Raw genomic sequence first — 21,405 nt, 5'->3', positions numbered from 1 at the left:
AACTAACTAGGGCCCCACACCTCATCCAATCGTCCACGTCACCTGCTACCCGAAAAAGCCCTTCATCGCGCGATCTCCCTGATCAACGACTCTTCACCGTCCAATCATATCATCATCTCCACCTGCCACCCTGCCACGTCATCATATTATAAATATATAATTATTTTTTTAATTTTCATATTGTATTAATAATATGATTTAAATTTTAACTTTGATGCATTAAAATTAGATGTTATAGCACATTTAAATAAAATTCACTTCGAAGAATTAAAAAAAAGTGAAAAAGCAAATATTTACTAAATTATTACAAACCAAATAATAGAGTCCTTAGTATGTTCCTTCAAAAACCTTAACACCCACTCTAATCCACACCAATCATTTATTTCGTTCATTTGTTTTATTTCAATTATTTTTTAAAAAAATTTACATGAAAATGTAAAAAAAAATTACCAGAGTATAAATATAAATCTATTTTTAAATATTTTTAAACAACTTTTCTATTTAAATTATAATATCATTTAAAATATAATATCTAATATATATATATATATATATACACACCAATGGTTTTTTGCCAATTGATGCACATAGATCATCAAAAGTGAATTATTATAGAGGTTTTGTATTTCTATTTTTATATAAAGCTTTATTTTGATTTATAATCATTTATAAACAATTTTTTTAATAATATGTTAGTTTATATAGTTGTCATTGTCAGACACCTAATAAAGATATTGAGAGAAATAAGTTTTGATAATTTATAATTAACTACTAAAGAGCTAGTATGTATAATTATTTCAATTTATATGAATTATGACCATATATTAAAAAAAGGTACATTTTTGTTATAATTAGCAAAATTTGAATTAAGATTTTAAACTCAAATAAATAACATAGTCGAATTTAAATATATAATAACTCATCTATGATTATTATTTCATAATTATTAAAAAAAATATGTTTCTTACACAGATTTTCACGGCAGAGGTCAAAGATTTGACTCTTTTCCATGTTATGTGAGTGTATATACGCTTGTTGAGTTTGCTCTATAACTGATTTTTCTTAAATGTGTTTGTGGTCTATTAATTTATCATATATGATTTAAATAAAATATAAGTAGAGGCTTGAGAGGGTGGAGAAAAATAAATTTTCCAAATAGAGAAACAGTTGAAGGGGGGACCCATGCAACCCAACATTTGCATGAGAGACTAAAGTTTTCTAAATCAAATCCCAATCCATTCTGGGCCCTCTGCCGGTTCTTAGACATTAGAACCAACAACTTGTCTATCTCTAAATACAAAGCAAATCTAATCTCCATTCCTTTCTCTATAAATACTCACCCTCTTCTTATATTACTACTACTACTACTACTAAGCAAACTCACCTTAGTTACAATTCATACCTTCAATGGCATTGCCTAAAGCTATCTTTCTCCTCTTCATCTCCTTCTCTTCTTTCTCCGGCACGGTGTTCAGCCAATCCTACGGTTGGGAAGGCGGCCACGCGACGTTTTATGGAGGCGGAGATGCCTCCGGCACAATGGGTAAATTTGATTTATAACACACACACACATACATTAACAACAAATTGTATTGATGTTGTGGTATGTTTATGTTTATGTTTGCAGGAGGTGCTTGTGGATATGGTAATTTATATAGTCAAGGATACGGAACAAACACGGCAGCATTAAGCACCGCATTGTTCAATAACGGGTTGAGTTGCGGGTCATGTTACGAAATGCGATGTGCCGCTGATCCCCGGTGGTGTTTGCCGGGCACAATCATCGTCACCGCTACCAACTTCTGCCCGCCAAATTTCGCACTTTCTAATGATAACGGCGGATGGTGCAATCCGCCTCTACAGCATTTCGATCTCGCAGAACCTGCTTTCCTTCAAATTGCTCAATACAGAGCTGGTATTGTCCCCGTCTCCTTCCGAAGGTAAATAAATTATAACAATTTTACAACTATTTTTTAAAATATAAAATAAAACATAAATGAATTAACATACCATTTAACATGTATCAGGGTGGCTTGTGTTAAGAAAGGAGGAATAAGGTTCACAATCAACGGGCACTCTTACTTCAACCTTGTGCTTATCACCAACGTTGGTGGGGCTGGTGATGTGCACTCTGTCTCTATCAAAGGGTCCCGGACAGGGTGGCAACCCATGTCAAGAAACTGGGGTCAAAATTGGCAAAGTAACTCCTACCTCAACAGTCAATCCCTCTCTTTCCAAGTCACTGCCAGTGATGGCCGGACGTCCACTTCTTACAACGTTGCTCCGGCCGGTTGGCAATTCGGTCAAACCTTTGAAGGTGGCCAATTCTAGTTCTTATATATATATATATATATAAACATATATGTATTTATTGAGTGGCAACGCTGAGGTAGGCTTTTAAGTAGCACCCGCTAAAGCCTTGTTGTTATTAGAGTAGGTAAAAAGAGTGTGTTGTTTTTTCTAAAGTATGTATTTGGATGAAAGGGTGCAAGTGAGTTCTACTTGATTTTGATGTAAAGATCGTGGTTGTTGGTTTTTGTTTTTTTAATTTAAATGCAATTAAAAATAAGGAAATGAAGTGGAATTATAAAGTAGAATAAACTCTCGTTGCTCAACATGATTTTTAAGTACACTAATATGACTATTTTATCAATCAATACACAATCACATAGGAAGAACAAAAGAAAAGGTATTCGTATCGTTTTAGTAATTCAACAATGAATACTTCAATCTCAAAGAGATTTTTCCTTTCTCAACTCTGAGCTTTCCTCCTGTCACCAACCAATGGCCCGGGATGTCGTCGGGACCTTTGCCCATCTCGGACGTGTTGATAAATTTTGACAGAGTTCCGGATGGAACAGAGCTTAGTTCGGCGGAGCTTCCGGGATCCAAAACTGATGGTTTTGGACTATGGTCCCATAAGGATCTTCGTATGGTGCAACCGGGGATCTTCGAGTAAAGGAGCTTCATGTATAGAACTTTCTTTGATCCGAAGTCCCACACGCCGAGCTGCGCTCCGGTGACAATGAAGACACCGGAGAGGTCACCGAAGAAGGTCTCATTTTTCTCGATTGGAGCTGTACTTACATGGGAGAAGTTCTTCCATTTTACAGGCTCGAACCAACGACTATCCTGCTCCTCTGGTCCTTGCCAGTTTGGCGCACCGATTGCAATGTGGGTGTCCCAGTAAGGTCGGAGGATCTTTGGGAGAGAAGCCAAATGCTGAACATGAATGCAAAGCCGGTTCTGCTTGACTCCTTCCAAACACAATCGGAGTCCGGTAACAGGCTTGCGGCCAACAGATACCTACACAAGAACGCAATTAGCATAACCGTAGATTGTCAATATCACCAAATTAATGTATTTATGAATACATATGCATGTTCCATTCAAACGAAGACTGAAATCTTAGTGCTGAAGCTGCTGCATTTTACATCGAAACTATAAATCCACAGGCTACACTGTAAAAAATACCTGATCTTGGCTCACATAAAGTCTCTGTCCCATCATGCTGAACTGCAGAAATGGGCAGACTGGCTCCTTTCTTTGATGCCCGGGTAGTGAGTCTATGATCGGCGCCCATAATCGAGGAACCTGAAACTCTAAGAAATATCGTAACTCATCAATCGGCGGTTTATCTGCAAGTAATGGAAGGGAACCAGAGTGAATGTCAGACTATGAAAGTTGGTACGATAAGCACACTATTATCTGTTTAGATGACAAAATCCTACATTCGAGATAAAGGTTGATGGCGCGGATTAGATGTTCTTTTCCAGGAATGTCATCAAGGAGTGAAGTGATCGGGAAGAAGGCCATCTCAATAACATCTGGTGCTGAGTGGACAGTTCTTACCCACTGAATGTGATTCTCAATGAGATCATCACCTCCCCTCCTCCTAAAGATGACTGTAACATCCTGCAAACATGTGTATCATTGATAAAGAAAAAAAGACTAAATGCAACCTGATCAATTTTCGGAAGAGTTTTGTATCTATAAACATAACTATGATTTCTCGACAATGATGATGTTGACTAGACATTATAATGAGTAATACAAATGATATAAAATGGATCTATACCTCCTTTGCAGTAAGATACGGTGCAGTTGGTGGTTGTGGGTATATCCCTTGACTGTTAAATGTAAAAGATTCTGCAGCCTGGTGTAGTTTTAAACATACGTTATTCAAAGTAGACAGGAGGAATATTAAGAGATAATGAAATAGTACTAACCTTATTCTTCAATTCCATTGGACCGAAACTTGTATGGTTTTCAGAATCAGAGAATCTGTGATCTCCAATGTCCTGAATGTAGTTTTTGATCTCCATGGTTGACAATGGTGATGAACTGTGTTGCTTGACATAAATTACATCCTTACCGCCAATCTTGATAGATGTGATAACATGAGTGCCGTAATTCTCAATGAAACTGAGACAGGAGGTGAAAAATTAGTGATTTTCTTCTTCTCTCCTTTGTTTTTCAATTTAGTTATTTAGCTTACCTTGATAAAGAAGATGGATCCCATGAAGTCGGGACAGCACGTTTGACATTTTCTAGTAACGATGACGGTTGCTTAGCCAGCAAAACTTTACATAAAAGAATGACTATTCCATCCATTGCAAGGTTTTTAGTAGCTCCAGCATCAATCTTTTTTGAACCAGTAAAACTGAATGCTGAATTAAAGCTTCCTAAGGGAGTATTACCAGATAGAAGAGCTTTCCTGCTAAAATACTCTGCCATCTGCATTTGTTCATGAAAAAAAAATCTTCAGATATGATGCTGTATCACAAATTTGAAGAAAATAGAATAGATAGCACGATGATAAATTGATCCAAATGATCATGCATATCATACTTCAAAAGGCAATTAACAAAGACAAAATAGAACAATGTTGAGGACACAGACGAGGAATTGGATTTTCACAATCCAATAGCATTCAATGCCTTAATTTGGTGAAAACATAATACACAGGCAGGGTTGTCTCTATATATAGGCATATATGTATCAGTGTGCATATATACATATTTACACGAGGGGGTTTCCAATTACATTCTCAAACGAAAAGAGAACATTGTAATAAAACTCATTGTTTTCATAGAAATAAAACTGCAATCATGAAAATTCAAAACAACACTATAGATTAAAAGATTATCCAAAAATAAAAAAAATAAAAAAGATCAGAAAGAGGTAAAAAAGGATTTATGAAGTTTGGAACAATAAGAAAAGGGCAAGATAGATCAAAGAAAAAGGGGATTGAAATTGAAAATCAAAGAGAAACATAAGATTTTATAGCATACATTATCTTAATGTATCTAATAGAATACCAAATCCTGTTGTCCAATGAAGAACTCGGATGGAGAAGGATAAAAGCATAATGACGTGAACCAAGTATCATTCTAGGAAATATGAGCTACAAATCAAGCAGACACAACAGACATTCATGTCAATGGATTCTAAATATATACAATAATCAACCAATCACGATTCATGAGAAAACAGCAAATTCATTTAAACTTAACAAGCAACAAAGCAAAGAATACGAAAGTTAAACCTCATTGAAGCTGCAAGCTCCGGTCAGCTCCCGATAAGGCCCAGAGATGTCTTGCGAGCATCTAACATCCCTAGGGACATTGGGAATGACCAAGCCATCAAGAACTGGCAAATCTCTGGTATGCTCTTCATCAACATGAACAACTCTGGAACCTGAAGTTCCCTTGCAGTAAAGCAATCTTGTATCATAATTCACATCAAATCCCCTGCCCAGAGCTTTAATTGCATTCTCAACAGTAAGAAGAGCTGCATTCCCATCCATTCCCATCAATTCCAGAACAAATCAACAAAGTCACTAAAAAACACACAAAACACACTGAAAAAACCAGGATCTAACGCCTAAATCAAACCAAACCAAGGGATTTACCCTTCTCCACTCCCCCAATCAAAACCCCCATCTGAATATCTTCAACAGCACTAAAGATCTGATTTTTTTTTTTCTTCTTCGTCTTCTTTTCTCACCTCCAATCCCTAAAAGCACTAAAATCCAAACCCAACAACGAGTTCCACCATGACCAACCTCGAACCAAATCAATCATCCAGTTTCCTTGTAAAACTCTCCAAATCCCCAAAAAGCTGGAATTTTTCGACGGTTTTTCCTCCAATCTCCAACCAAACTTGGAAATTTTCCAAATCTAAGAAATTCCCCACTTGATTCCAAACTTTCTCCAAGAAATCAACATCAAACTAAAGCACGAGCTGAGATTTCCACTCTTGAATCTATGAAACCAAAGACGAAGAAGAACACGCAGGGTGAGGAGGAGGAATCCAAGGCTCATGATCCATTGGCTTCGCTACTCTCTCTCTCTCTCTCTCTCTCTCTCTGGGCATTGACCATCGAAGAGTGGAATTTCACGGTTGGTGACATGGGCTTTAATGAGACTGAATTACTCGCAATGTTATAATGGTCAAAATTAGAGTCAAAGTCTCTGGTCAACGTTCACAAATACAAGATTTTTAGCTTTTGCATTGCCTTTGCTCTAAAAAATACTTATTTTTAAAATTTTATATAATAATAATAATAATCGAATTTTGATAAAAATAAATTTCTTAAATCTACAAAATTATAATGTTGTTATGTAACAAAGAAATGTTAGTTTAAATTTGAATTTAAATTATATTTATGATAATTTTAAATTAAACAAATTTAAATAATTATAGTGGTTGGTAATATTATTATTTGAATCATATATTAATTTTAATTTGTATTTTAGATAATGATGTGGAGTTAATTCTTAAAATTCTTGTGAATATCAGCTCTATTATCAACAAAGAGAACCAATAGATTGGAAGAGTCATGTTTGTTCTTATTAGATGTCTTAAGCTTGTTTATAACACACATTTAGATATTTAGATGTCATAAAATATAATAAAAATACTTTAATTTTGAAATCAAACATAAGTAATTTGAGGAATCATTATAACCGCTTGGAATATTGGAATTTCTATGTGATGTCATTGTCAGATGTTCAGGGTCAAAGATCACTTTAATATCTACACATAAGAAATGATCTGATTTCATAATTTTAAAACCAGTTTTTCTAACAAAAGAAAATTAAATGAAGAATTGTTATCAGATATTTGTATGCATAAGAACCTCTCAATAACACAAGACATGGTTTTACTTTCAAAGAGTGATTTTATTTTTATTTTTATTTTTATTTTTATTTTTATTATAAAGTGGATACGTCACTCAAGAGTGATTATTTTCAATGATCTTTCTTGTTTTCTTTCATGATTTGCATAAACAAATAATGTTTATGGTTCTTCTATTTTGGTAAACAAGTCTAAATTTAACTTGATTAAAGCTGTCTTTACAATCCTTGGTTAGAAGTCAGTGGCTCCATTCAAACCAGAAGGGAAATCTTGAAATAAAAATCCAAATTTTGATCTAATTTAGACCATAGAATAACTAGAGTAGTAAACAGGTCCATTTCAGGCTGACTATATATACATATATAAAACATTAATATCACATTCATAAGAATAAAGACCGAATAATCTAAATCGAACTCATTCAACAAACATGAACGATATTCCGCTAATGAATTTTGACAAGTTGAAAATGACATTATGTGTCGGCAAATTCACAAATCTGTACTCACAATCTGTCGACGTCTACATTGTATCTTAAATTTGTGATTTTAATAGATTTGTACTTATTAATTTACCGAAATGCAGTAGTCAAACCTTGTAATTATTTCTTTGATCAACCAACAGCCGGTATTAGCATAGTCACTTGAGCTCAATCTGGCTCCATCCCGCCGGCTTTAGAATGCTCCGGCCAATTGTTCCACCCCTCAGGCGATGAACATCCTGCCATCTCTCCGCCTCGGCGTAAATGTTCGACATGAGAACATAATCTTCATCACAAACTTGCCCCAATGCAGTAAGTTCCGTAAATACAGACTCAGCTAACTCCACATCTCCATGGACTCTGCAAGCACTCAACAGAGTCTTCCACAGCACCGAGTTCACTCCGATCGGCATATCTTTGATTGTTCGGTAAGCATCTAGGAGCCGACCGCACCTGCTCAAAAGATCAACCATGCATCCATAGTGCTTGATATCAGGCTCTATTCCATACACTCTGATCATTGTATCAAAGAACACTTGTCCCTCTTTCACAAGACCTTTGTGACTACAAGCAGTCAGAACTCCTAAAAATGTGACATTGTTCGGCTTCACAATTCGATTATTCTCCTTCTCCATGCAAGAGAACAGTTCAAGAGCTTCTTCACAATGCCCGTGAACAGCCAGGCTAACGATCATCGCATTCCAACTCGTGACATGCTTCATCCCTATTTCATCAAATACTCGACGAGCCATCCTCAAATCACCACACTTTGCATACATGTCAATAAGTGCATTGCCCACAAACCCATCAATTCTTAGCTCTTTGTGCTTCAAGTAGTCATGAATATCAAATCCAATCGCCAACTCCCCCGCCTCCGCACACGCACCAAGAATGGACACAATTGTAAGCTCCGTCGGCTCTATCTTGCTTCGTAGCATCATCTTGAAAATCTCCAGCGCATCTCGGTAATTCTTGATACTAATGCACCCGGCTATCAATGCATTCCACGATATTGCATCCCGTTGTGGCATTTCATCAAAAACCTTCTTTGCAGCATCAATGTCGCCCATCCTAACATACCTAGTAATCAATGCATTCCAAGATGATACATTCTTCTCTGGCATCAAGCACAGCAACTGGTCGGCCGATTCAAAGTCACCACACCGATCATAAGCGGAAATCAAAGTGTTCCACGAAACAACAGTTCTCTCAGTCATTTCATCAAACACCTTCCGAGCAATTTCCACCTGACCACACTGTGAGTACATGAAGATCAAAGCATTCTGCACAAAGAGATCACAACCAAGCCCAATCCGAACAATCCTACAGTGAATCTCTGCACCCTTCTTCGCGTGCCCCTCCTCGGCTCTACCGCACGCTTTGAGAACAAAGGGGAAAGTGAGGTAATCCGAGCTCACGCCAGAGACGCACATTTGGTTGTAGAGGTGGATGGATTCAATGGGGAAGACGCTGGAGCTGTAAGCTCGGATGAGGGTGTTGTAGAGGAACGCGGTCTTCACGGCGGTCGTGTCGAAAAGGGAGCGGGCGTGGGCGAGGCTGCCGCAGCGAGAGAGAGCTGAGAGGGCAATGAGCTTCGCGCGGAGCCATGGATGGTCGGCGAGGCCGGTCTTGGTGACAAGGGCGTGAATGCACGCAAGGTGTTTGATGCTGGGCGAGCGGTCGAGAAGAAGAGCGATGTGAGCTTCTGCGCGCGCGCTGGTGCGGAGCGCATGCATAAGGGTTTCATGGCGGGATTCGTTGGAGGTTTTTTTCGTTTTACCGAACTCTTTGCAATTTTGCCCTCACAAAGTCACATAATTGCAATATGCTAACAAATTTTTTTTTTTTTCAAGGGCTTTTGTAAAAGTTACTCGCTTTGCATTCAATCATGAATAATAGTTGATTTTTAACTGTTAAAATAAATAAATAATATATATATAGCTTATATCATTTACGAACTTTTCATAAACACCTGCAGATAATAAAAATTAATAAAAGAAGAATGGTGAAAATGACCGATAAGGTTAAGATTTAGAAAGAAAAAGAATCCTAAGTTAAGATGGGGAGATGTGGTACCATTGGATGTTGATTCAATAACGTCCACATAAACATATAGACTACATGACTCATATATATATATATATATATATATATATTTTTTTGACAAAGTTGACAAGCGACAAAGTAAAGGACAAGCGGGTACGGAGGTGCACCAGTTACGGTGGCTTAAATGACCTCCTGAGAATAATCCTCCCACCATGCAACCTTGGGGGGAGAACGAGAGGTAATCCTCACACAGAACTCCCACATGGGACCCTAAATATGAATTGTAAGCTGAGAGGTTCGAACTCGAGACCTCTCACTTACAACCATGAGTAGTTACCATTGGGCTAGGCCAAAGTTCCTTATATGTTTTTTAAAAAAAGAAAAACTCATATATATTGGGGGTGTACAAATAATTTTCCTTTTTTGCTAGTACACCCCTGTAAAATCTAAAATTTACAATATGACCCTAAAACAACACACTCGAATGAATGTCCAATCTCTGGTTGCAGTGACAATAATTTGTTCACTGAAATTACTATCCAAACGTCAGCATTCACTTTAGTAATTAAATTACACAAAAATATTAATTTTAATTTTAAAAATATAAATATTCATTTTAATCTCTAAAAACTACACAAATAGAATCATTCATTTTAATCTGCCCAACAACATTTTATTAATTCATGAAGTCCACCATTTTTTAGCAGCTATAATTCAAATAAACACAATTAACAAGCTGTAATTCCTCCACTTTCTCACAAGAACTGATGCCTGAAAATTTTCATCTAATTTAGTTTGATTAGTACAACTTTAGATGGGTTATACATATATACACACAATTGGAAATGTTTTCCTGGTTAAAGAACTCTATAGAAGCAGGCAGTAACTAAAACAGCATCAACTATTTTAACTAACATTTTCTGCTTGCTTTCATAATGTTGTGATCTATAAAAGGCTTCTCATTTTACATGGGGAAGCATACATAACTTTTCTGATCATGTTTTATTGTTGCCTGACCTCTTTGCTGCAAAGAGCTGCCGAAGGAAAGAAAGCTTACGACCGTTTCGTGGCGACGAGGTAGTCGTGATGGCAGCTCTATTGCTTGGCACGGAGGGAGCAGCTTCGGGTTCTGGTGAAGGAGATGGGAGTGTGAAGAGGAATGAGTTGAGCATTCGTATGATCTGACTGAAGCTCGGCCTCATGTTCGGATCCTCAACCCAGCATGACTGTATAATGAACATGAGCTCCTGCGGTGTGTCCTCGGGGAGAACTGGTCTCACTTGCTTTTGACATACAACAAACAGTTAAATCAGTAATTCAGAATTTTGAAGATTGCAATTCTTTAGACTCATATACTCTGATTTTAAGAATAAGCAAACATAATTAGTAGATATTGTCGTAATCTTCTCGAACATCTTAATATTCTAAAACAGCCAGACTGATCTCAAGTGTTTTAGTTCTAAAATGAAACTAAACTGCCTCGGCTTCGAACAACATGTCAATTGCAATCAAAAAGTGAAATATCATCGTTTAGTTACAACAGCTAACAATCATAGCACAAGGAATATAAAAGGTAGTTTTTCTCACCTTAAAAGCTGCAGCATAAGCAGCCTGCAAATTGGACATGCCCTCAAATGGCATACGGTTGGTTAACAATTCCCAGAGGACAATACCGAAACTGTACACATCAACCTTGTTGGTGTAATGCTTCTTTTCACCACGACGGAGTGTTACTGTACTGTATAACTGCAAGGTCAAAAAAATATTTTATGATAAAGAATATGTTCCTTCAGATCAAATTATTAGCTGAATCAAACTTCATACAGAAAGAAGAAATTTCAATATTTAATGACAGTAAGTGAGTTGCTTGGCAATAAAAGTTCACATAATGTCTTTAAAAGAGCAGAGAGGTATGGCAGCAGCAATTTATATAAAATGCATATGAAAACACCATGCTTATGCTAAACTACGTTAGATAATTTCATGTCTTTCAAATACCATTTTTAAAGCCTCACATTTGTCAGAAGATAGGTCCTCTGGCCAGCAAATAAGCTTTCTTATCCAGTGCTCAGATATAAGAAAATTCTTAGCCTTCTTTTAAAAAAACATTCTTTAAATTGGAAAAATTATCAAGTTTAAATATTGCCCAAAAAGGTTCCCTAGCATCCCAGAGTAGCCATGATATTTCCTGTTCAGCTAATATCACACTTCATCATAGTTTCATGACTATAATACTGTAATAATAGACCACCAAACAATTAATTTTTCAAGTACAATGAAGGATAAATAGATGTTTCAATCAAAGCAGGAGACAGGAGTTAAGGCTGCACAACCTCAGGAGCCATCCATCGGTACGTCCCTGTTTCAGCTGTCATCATCTCAGTCACAGTTTCTTCTCTTGCAAGCCCAAAGTCAACAAGCTTCACATTTTTCTGGTTTGCCGTGAGTAACAAATTGTCTGCGTAGTTGAAGTATTATATGAGCTAACAACAATTAAAAACCAATCAAAAGCCATGCATCAGAAATCATGCATTAGTACAATGAATAATGTGTGTAGCAGCACTTGTCTGAAGAAGGACAACCAAATCAATTCATAAACAGTCACCATATTTTGTGAGCATTCAATCCCTTTATTGCGTGGACACGTTGGCCTTCTATTTTCTTCTTCTATTTCATTAATAATATCCTACCACCGAACTCTTTAAAAACTAACGCATAAATAATAGAACATGTGAATGAGTTAATACAATGGTATGAGAAAAAGACATGTATAAGAATGTATACCAGGTTTCAAGTCTCTATGTATTATCCCATTAGCATGCAAGAAGTCCATTGCACGAGCAATGTCAAGAGCATAACCAATTGCTATATGGAGATCAAGTTGTCTCGGACGAATGCTACTCAAATACTTTTTTAATGACATTCCAGGTAGTAGCTCTGTAGCAATTACCATATATGGATCCTTGCAAGCTCCAATAAACTGTGAGAAAAACATGTAATTAGTAATGCACAGTCAAACTAAATGCTAAAACAAAAAAAATAAAATAAAAAATCAGACATCAGTTTCTAAAAGACATGAACAAGAATGCAAAATATTAACAGGATATTGGATAGAAAAGTGCACCTATATATATATATATATATATGTATATATATAACATAAGTAGGAATGTGACATGTTAACAAAATATTGGCTAGAATATTTCACCTATATATCATAATAATCAATAACACAAAGCACCCTGCTAGAACACACCTTGACAAGGTTCTCATGTCTCACTCTGGACATCATATTCACTTCTCGAATAAACCGACTTTCAAGAGTAGCTTTTTCTTCAGGAGTATTTCCACCATTGAGAACTTTTATTGCTACAATTTGCTCACCATACCTGGCAAAAGATCGGTTTAGTAAATGAATGAAAAACAAAACTCACTTCATAACAAAGTTCAAAGAAAAACCCTCAATCTTAACTGAAACAAAAACCACTCTGAGTGATGAAGAAGGTGACTTCTATGCAAGCGATGTCAGGCTTATAAAATAGACAAAAAGAAAGGAGATAGCACAGATATAATTGGAAAAAGAAGATAAATATGGGGAAGCCTTCCATCCCAAGTAAAGAAACTCAAATCTTTCAGTAACTAGAAACAAATTTTTATCAAGCAGGACCAGAGTTTAGAGCTTTGCACATAATTGACGCAGGTGAAATTCCAAGTGTGATTTCAAGCAAAAAGTCCGAACAATAAGTTGGAAAAATGAATCAGATTAGGTGCAAAAACAACAAATCACTGCAAGAAATTAACTTTAAATATCAGCAGAGCAAAGCACATCAAGTGGACAGAATCACTAAACTTATCAGAGATTTCACACTTACTTTCCTTCATAAACTTTCCCATGAGCTCCTTCTCCAATCTTGGATCCAATATAAAGCAACCTGGGATTGATCAGCAGCTTCTCATCAAGCTCAAGCACTGGAACAGAATTAGTGCCATTAAATCCAAAGGATTGCCTCCCTTCCTCAACAGAGTCATCTGCCACTTTGCTAGCCCCAAGCCTCTTGTTCTCTTCTCCCTCCTTCCTACCCTCCTTATGCTCATCACCACAACTCATATTGCAACAAATTATCCAAAAAAAAGTTCCTCCTTTTACCTCAACAACCTCATAAATCCCTCAAAAAACACACCCAAAAACTATTCCACCAATCGATTCACCAAACCAAAACAACTAAAAAAACAGAGAGAAAGATCAACCTCAACCATCACAACCCCAAACAACAACAAAACTATTTCATTGACAATCAAAAACCAAATTTTGATCCCACTTCCACCAATCCCACATCAAATCACCAAAACACTCAAACAAAACCAGAGCTCCTGATTAAAATATTGAGCTAATAAATATACACAACCTCTCAATGATTCTTCCCACAGTCCCCCAGCTACGCTCCTTCGCTGCACCTCCCCCTTCCAGAACCGAACCCTAAACCTAGCCCTAATCCAATCCTCGGTCTTCGTTGTCCTCTCTCTCTCCCCTGTTCCCTCTCTGCTCCCGAGAAAGCAAGACCCGTCTCCCCGAAGATATCCGCGCATCGGTTCTTGCGCGGCGGCAGAGTTTTATATACCATTGAGAATAAAATAAATAAATAAATAAAAATGGTAACTTTGCTAAGCTCATTTTACCCCTTTTTTTATCCAATAATTAAATTAACTTTTTTCTTAAAAAAAAAAATAGAATGTGGTTTTGTATATATACCCCTACATAAATCATTTATTATCTTACAGTTAACCATCTTGTGTAAAAAGGAAACTGCTTTTTTTTTTTTTTAATATATAGCTTTGTAATTGATAAATAGAGAAAGATCAAAATATTTGCATTTATGATTATTGTACTTTTATTAATTGCTTCATTTGGATTTTTATATATGTGTTTTAAATTTAGTGAATGATAATTATTTGAGAAAAAAAAATCATATATTTGTCATAAATTTGAAAATACTATTTTTATATAATTAAATTTAAAAAAATTCAAAAAACATTTATTGAATGTTGACTGACTCGAAATATGTTATGACAAAATTATTTAGAATTTTCTTTAGATGTCCCTTTTTATTCTAGCAAATGATGCGACATTTAAACAAAACTCGTAATTAAAAAATTAAAACGTTATTAAGTTGAAAATTCATGTGATTATCAAAATATTAAGGGTTAAAATATAAAAAATTAAATTAAATTAAATTAAAATAGTTCCACGTCACATTTGGTAAAACAAACGTTTCTCCACCTGAAGGGAAACGAGTCGGTGCGCACGTGACGCACGTGACTTCGGAGAGCTCGTGCTCAACTCGGACGTCCACAGCCGTCGGATCTGGCGAGATCGCTAGATATTTTCACCACTCTCCGCACGTGCTGAATCGTACGGCTGGTATTTGTTTGGGGGTGGAAGGGAGGATTAGCATCCAATGGTCCTGATTGATTTGACTACGGAGGTGTGGGACCCAGTGCGCAGTGCGTGTCGTTGACTAAAGGGACCGGTTTGGTGGGGGAATGATTTAGACGTGGCCTCTGTTGCCTCGGGATATGATCTCCACCCTGATTGTTGACTTTTCAACTTTCTTATTTTCAAATGTTATTACTGACTTTTAATCACCATCACTTTCTCGTTTTTTTTTTTTTAGTTTTTAGAAATTTATGTTTGAATTTTATTCTTAATCCATTTATTATTTTAAAAAATATGTTTTTTTTGTTGCTGAATTTTTTTTGACAAATACAATAAACATACATATATATATATATATATATATATAATCAATGCCGTGTGCACATGAACACCAACAGTCTATCAGTAATATGGGGATTTGATTGTAATATTTCTCCCATAATCAGAGACTTTTGATACCATTGTGTTTAGTGTGTTTTAAATTTAAATAATGAAAGTCACGTAAATTTAAAATTTAATATAAAAGTCATATATATATATATATATATGGGCCATGCATCTACGAATGTATGTGATAACATCCGTGCTGAGCAGTGGATGAATAGTTAGTTACATAATGAAAAATAAAACCCACAAAATTATAAACAACCCAAAAAAAACCAATCCACTCGTTTGAGAACTCAGTATAAGTCGATGAATAATAGCATAGTAAAAAGTGGGATGTATGGAATTTTGATATGAACAGTTCAATTATTACTCAGCACAGTATCTTAACAAATTTTAACCGTTCAACCCTATTTTTACTACACATACAGAACTATTTATAAACAAAACAACAACTAATCAACTCAAACTAAAACCTAAGCAACACTCACTATACCCTCTAATCTACACTATGTTCAACTCAAGACTCTCTCTCTCTTTCTCTCTCTATATATAACATCATATGCGGACGTTCCTATGAACGTCCGCAGTTACGCACAGTGGCCATCAAGGTGCTATAGTGAGACCTAATTATGGGTTAGTTGAGTTGATTAGTTTAGGTTTTGTTTTTAAAATGTTTGATGTTGGTATATGAAATATTGAGTTGGACGGTTCAGATTTGTTCAAATATTGTGCATAAATTGATTGAAAGGTTTAGATCAAACTACTGTACATTTCATTTTTTACTGTATTACTATTTATAATCACGATTGATAGCAATGTTCATAGGTACACAGAAGATATATATATATATATATATATTCAAGCAACCATCATTAATAATTGACTGAAATTAGGAGATATGTATTTTCTTATTTAAAAATCATATTTTCAATTTATGTATTTAATAAATTTTTTAAAAATCATTAATTATGTATTAATAATTTTTTAATCCCAACATATAATTTCAAAATTTATATTGAAAATTGAATGCGTATGTGAAGTCTGATTTAAAGTAACTATAATAATACTAAAAAATAATATTCCAATGGAACATGGAGCATATGCTACGCCAATTAAAACTTCAAGATCCTAAATTGTGATTTAAAATTAAAATAATGACACTTGAGAGTTGGGATATGTTAAATTAGCTACTTATTTATTCAATTTATATTTTTATATAATATATGACACGTTAGATCCCATAAATTAGGAAATAATTCATATAGTCCACAATGCATAAGCATGCCTACATAAGTATGAACCTTTTATAAAAGTATCATGCTACCCATCTTTCCATGACTTGAAGACAAAACTCCTCTCAATTAATTTTTTTTTTATAATTTTATTTTTTATAAAAATAGATAAACTACAATTTATCGAATAAAAAAGAAAATACAAAAAATTTAATTTGGTGTTTTAATTAATATTTCCAGTAAACATGAAAAAAGATCTATATGTCTTTATAAAAAAATAATATTTACTAATATACCTCATTGGCAAAAAAAAATTCTTCACTTTATTCCCTTCATTTATTTTAAAAATTTAAAATATAAAAAAATTATATTTTGATAAAATATGTAAGCTGATTTTCAATTATAAACATATAAAAACAAATGAAAACATTTATAGATGTATAAATAAATATAATTTTTATGAGGGTGTATTAGCAACTATTTGTTTTTATTGGCTGTATGTAGAATTTTTTTCTTTTAATTTAGTTATTTGTTTATTTATTTTGAACTTTGGCTGAAATTAATTAATCAAATATTTCTATAAATGCTTTCTCTTTAATTAAATAATTTTTTTTTCTCCATTGAAACTCTCTTCCTTCTTTAAACTCTAATATTATTAGAAATTATACAATAAATCATTAAATTGTCAAATGGCCGTGTTATCTTATGTTATGGACCAATAAAAATATAATATTCAAGGATTGGTGGCCTTTTATTTTGTCTTTATTATTATTATTTTTTTATGAAAGGGTATCTTTGAACTTCTGCAATATTATAATCAAAAGATTAAGGGGCCGTTTGGTTCCCGGATTGGGAATGGAAAGGAGTGAAGGAGTAATGAAAATGAGGAGGAGTGGAGAGAGATTGGGAATGAAGGATGTGTTTGGTTGGTAAGGTATAAGAGGGTAGTTCATTGGGAATGGGAAAAGTAAAAGAAGAAAATATGGTAAAATGACCTTTATAACCTTGATAGAAATAAATAACAATATATATAACATATTAAAGTAAAAAAAAATATTTGAATCAATTGTTATTTATAATTAAATTTATTTATTTATTTCTTTATTATTTGAAACAATTGTTATTTTAAATATTTGTTAGAATTATGATTAAATTTTTATTAATTATTATTTAATTATGATTTGTATGTGATAACTATTTTTTAAAATATTAAATTTACTTTATTATTACAAATGGATATTTAATTTTAATAACTCATTAGATAAAATAAATATTATAAAATGATAAAATAACTTTTAACTTTTATACGCTTATGTAAATAAATATAATTATATATATAATAATTAATTTTTTAAGTGACAACTATTTTAAAAAATATTAAAATATTAAAATGATTTCAATATTATAAATAAATATTTAATTTTAATAGCTCATTGGGATCATTAATTATTTATTAATTATCGTGTTAATCATATATCAAAATTAAGGAGCTTTTTATAAAACTTAAATTGCTAATTATAAACTTTCATTTTTTTTAAAAAAAAATTTATACTTTAACATTAATAATTGAATGTTAAAAAATGAATGTAAAAAAAATTAAATTAAAAAAATGGTAAAATAGGATACATGGTTTCAATGCAAGGGCAAAAGTGTCATTTTATCTCCAAGGCATCATAAAGGAATGAAGAATCCTCTCAAATTTGAGGGGATTGTGATTACCAATGACACATGATTTTACTCCTTCCCCATGCCTCTCTTACTCCCATGCATGTACAACCAAACAAAGGGTTGGACTCATTGATGGCTCATTCCCATTCCAAGTATGCCAACCAAACACCCCCTAAGTGTCTGTTTGGCTTGCAAAATAAAAAAATGTGGCATAATTTTATTATATAAGAAGTGTAAGTGATTATTACAGAAATTATGACATATTTTATTCTTACAGAATGAATATTTGGTTAACAAAATAAAAAAAAATATAGAGATTGGGGGATCGACTACCAGACCGCCGATGGACTGGTGGTCGGTCACCAGAGATCGGCGTAACCACCGGTGACTGGTCGTCAGAGGCTAACCGGTAGGCCATCGGACTGTTGGTGGACTGGTGGCCGGCCGTGGAAAGTCGGGCAGACCACCGGTGGACAGCCGGTGTGTCACCGGAGGCCTAAGTATATGGACTATAGTTTTTTTTAGAATAAACTATTTATATACATCTAAAAAAAGTATGTATTTGCCAATATACCCATGTAAAACTCAAATTTGCTTTTATATCTGAAAAAAAAAACTTGTTTATATACTTTATAAAAACTTACAATTAATTATGGGCAGAGAAGGATGTAAATAAATATAATTTAAGTTAAGCCACTAGTAGCCTAACGATAATTACATAATGCAGTGGTGGGCAAGGCGCATGATTTAATTCTTTGTATGGAAGAATTGTGGGGCCCCTGTGGCCCTATGGGAGATATCGTATTCTTTCTCTCGATGTTTGTATAGTAAAAAAAATTTATTATATAATCTACTGGCCATACACCTAACATGACTTTTATCGTCCCTTGTGAATTTTGACTCCTAAGTAGCTGAATTAATAAACCGTGTATGTTTGAAAAAAAAAAAAATCCCTTATATATATATAATTTCAACAGTAATATATTGGCAATTACCCATAATTGTGAGGGTATGCCTGAAAAAAGAACCCTTCTAATTAGCAGCAATGACATGGTCTATAATCCCAACTAGATACATAACTTGAGGAGCTTAGCAATATGGAAAATTATAAATAATAACTTATAATGGGACTTCGGCATCAATCTTTTAAATATACAGAAGAAGATCACAAATAGATGAAAGATAAAAATAAATTAATAAACAAGTAAACATATGAGTGCCTTTTTGTCCAAAAATAAAGCAAGTTGTGATTTTGACTTTAATTAAGGAGGTATATGCATGCATCTTTATAGTAGGACTTTGCTAAAGCTACTTGTGGGCTACACACAATTATGTGATTCGATGTCGTACTATTTTTAATATATCGAATGCATTACTGATATAGATCCATACCATCCTGATTGATTTCATTAGAAAAACAAAGAACTGGTCATAGAGTTAATTCGGATATTACATTTTAAACCGATCTCAGTAAAACTAGGTCAATATCATATGACCTGATTGATCAAGATAGGAATCGAATAAAATCATTAGAGTTTAAGAGGTCAAAAATCAATTTTTTAATTTGTTTTATTAAACCAATTATTTAATTGATATGTATTTTTGACTATTTTATTTTGATTGGTATATATCTATTTATGATTATATAATTTAAATATTAAATTTAATTATATGTGTATTTATATTTATTATTAATTTTTAATTATTATGATAATTTTTTATTTTATTATTGACTCCAGTTAAATCTTGTGTTTGGCAACATTAGATTACATAAGTGTGTGAACATTTGTTTTTCTTTTAAAAAAAAATTCTTTGATGTTTTGGAAAGAGATATTTTTATTAAAAAAAAAATTTTTTTTTAATGGGATTAGGTAATGGATATTGGAAATATGAATCACAATGATATGTGAGATTTAAAAAAGAAGATGTCTTTATGTTAAGTGGGGAAGGCAATAGAGTGATACTTTGGGAAGATGGTTGGATTTTAGTGTGAATATTTGGCCATGGATGTGGATGCATTATCTCTTTGCCTTGTTAGTGGATGTCAAGCAATGGACTTCAACATGACAAATGACATTTACATATACATACATAATAATTTCAACAACAACCAAACATGTTTTCAATGGCAATGAAGTTGGCTTTTATGTGCTCACAAAGTTTAGTCATCACTTAATAGTGCTATGTGGGACATGATAAGGTGACATGAAAAGAATGGCAAAAGAAAAGAAGAAAAATTATGCTTGCTTTCAATTATTGGAAAAGGAAATGTAATAATGTTTTTTATTCCCAAATAATTTTCAAGAAGTGTTTTTTTTTTTTTGCAAGATTATTTAAAATTACATTCTAACTTTTAATATTTAATGACTGGAGTGAGGTAATTTTTATGTTTTTATAGGTATACTTTTAAATATTCATAAACCACATTTATATAACACTTAAAAAATAAAAGACATTTATACATCGCTTAAAAAATGAAAGTTCTCTAAATAAAAAAACATTTTAAAAAATAGAATAGATACAAATAGAAAATCTTAGAAAAACCAGGACTAGACATAAAAAATATTTCATAATAATATATATTATCTAATCCTTCAACATTTGAACTTGGGAGCTTATAAAAGATAGATCTCTTCCAACAGTTGTTTGTTTAAGCCACCTATACCTCTGCCACTTACACCAATTTTTATTAATTGATAATTATCATTTCATACATAACTAAGGTTATATGATTAATTTTTTTTTTGTACATTTTGATTTTAAAAAATTATAACATAATTTCATATAATTACAAAAAGATTATTTATATAATTTTTTTATTTAAGCAAGGGCAAATTTTTTTTTAAAATAATTTAATAATATTTTCTCGCTCATCATGTAACTTTACAAGCTTATGTGTATAATTTTTGGGGTTTTCAGGGGCATATATGTATAAATGTCTCTTTCTGTGCATATTTAGAACTTTCCAAGGGGTTTTGTGAAAAACTCTATTACGAAAACAAAATTTGGGAAGA

The 21,405-nt window shown here is 33.5% G+C and overlaps 4 protein-coding genes across 5 annotated transcripts; 1 reads left to right on the top strand and 3 right to left on the bottom strand.

Moving 5' to 3' along the window:
- The first annotated feature begins 1,350 nt into the window (after positions 1 to 1,350).
- Positions 1,351 to 2,518, top strand: LOC120268865 (expansin-A8-like). Its single transcript, XM_039276125.1, has 3 exons — positions 1,351 to 1,543; positions 1,628 to 1,940; positions 2,028 to 2,518. Exons 1-3 carry the CDS (start codon positions 1,408 to 1,410, stop codon positions 2,329 to 2,331), a joined length of 753 nt encoding a protein of 250 aa, XP_039132059.1. The 5' UTR covers positions 1,351 to 1,407; the 3' UTR covers positions 2,332 to 2,518.
- Positions 2,519 to 2,584: 66 nt separating this feature from the next.
- On the bottom strand, positions 2,585 to 6,407 carry LOC120268860 (MACPF domain-containing protein CAD1-like). Its single transcript, XM_039276121.1, has 7 exons — positions 5,549 to 6,407; positions 4,499 to 4,737; positions 4,230 to 4,425; positions 4,079 to 4,156; positions 3,732 to 3,915; positions 3,475 to 3,638; positions 2,585 to 3,306 (listed from the first exon to the last, which is right to left on the bottom strand). The coding sequence occupies exons 1-7, from the start codon at positions 5,813 to 5,815 to the stop codon at positions 2,704 to 2,706; spliced, it is 1,731 nt and encodes a 576-aa protein (XP_039132055.1). The 5' UTR covers positions 5,816 to 6,407; the 3' UTR covers positions 2,585 to 2,703.
- A 1,097-nt stretch (positions 6,408 to 7,504) lies between these two features.
- Positions 7,505 to 9,360, bottom strand: LOC120268861 (pentatricopeptide repeat-containing protein At1g74630-like). Its single transcript, XM_039276122.1, has one exon. It carries the CDS (start codon positions 9,358 to 9,360, stop codon positions 7,783 to 7,785), a length of 1,578 nt encoding a protein of 525 aa, XP_039132056.1. The 3' UTR covers positions 7,505 to 7,782.
- A 1,065-nt stretch (positions 9,361 to 10,425) lies between these two features.
- LOC120268862 (serine/threonine-protein kinase STY13) lies at positions 10,426 to 14,278 on the bottom strand. 2 transcript variants are annotated; one of them, XM_039276123.1, is made up of 6 exons: positions 13,543 to 14,276; positions 12,927 to 13,059; positions 12,455 to 12,650; positions 12,004 to 12,128; positions 11,258 to 11,416; positions 10,426 to 10,953 (listed from the first exon to the last, which is right to left on the bottom strand). In XM_039276123.1, the coding sequence occupies exons 1-6, from the start codon at positions 13,776 to 13,778 to the stop codon at positions 10,666 to 10,668; spliced, it is 1,137 nt and encodes a 378-aa protein (XP_039132057.1). In that variant the 5' UTR covers positions 13,779 to 14,276; the 3' UTR covers positions 10,426 to 10,665. The 2 variants fall into 2 exon arrangements, with proteins under 2 accessions (XP_039132057.1, XP_039132058.1); XM_039276124.1 differs by having other exon boundaries at positions 10,812 to 10,949; positions 13,543 to 14,278.
- Between the last annotated feature and the right edge of the window lie 7,127 nt (positions 14,279 to 21,405).

Source organism: Dioscorea cayenensis, chromosome 9 (assembly GCF_009730915.1).
Source record: "Dioscorea cayenensis subsp. rotundata cultivar TDr96_F1 chromosome 9, TDr96_F1_v2_PseudoChromosome.rev07_lg8_w22 25.fasta, whole genome shotgun sequence".
In the NCBI taxonomy this organism is placed as follows: domain Eukaryota; kingdom Viridiplantae; phylum Streptophyta; class Magnoliopsida; order Dioscoreales; family Dioscoreaceae; genus Dioscorea; species Dioscorea cayenensis.
The sequence above is the reverse complement of the archived record's forward strand: the minus strand, read 5'-3'. Positions and strand labels throughout refer to the sequence as shown.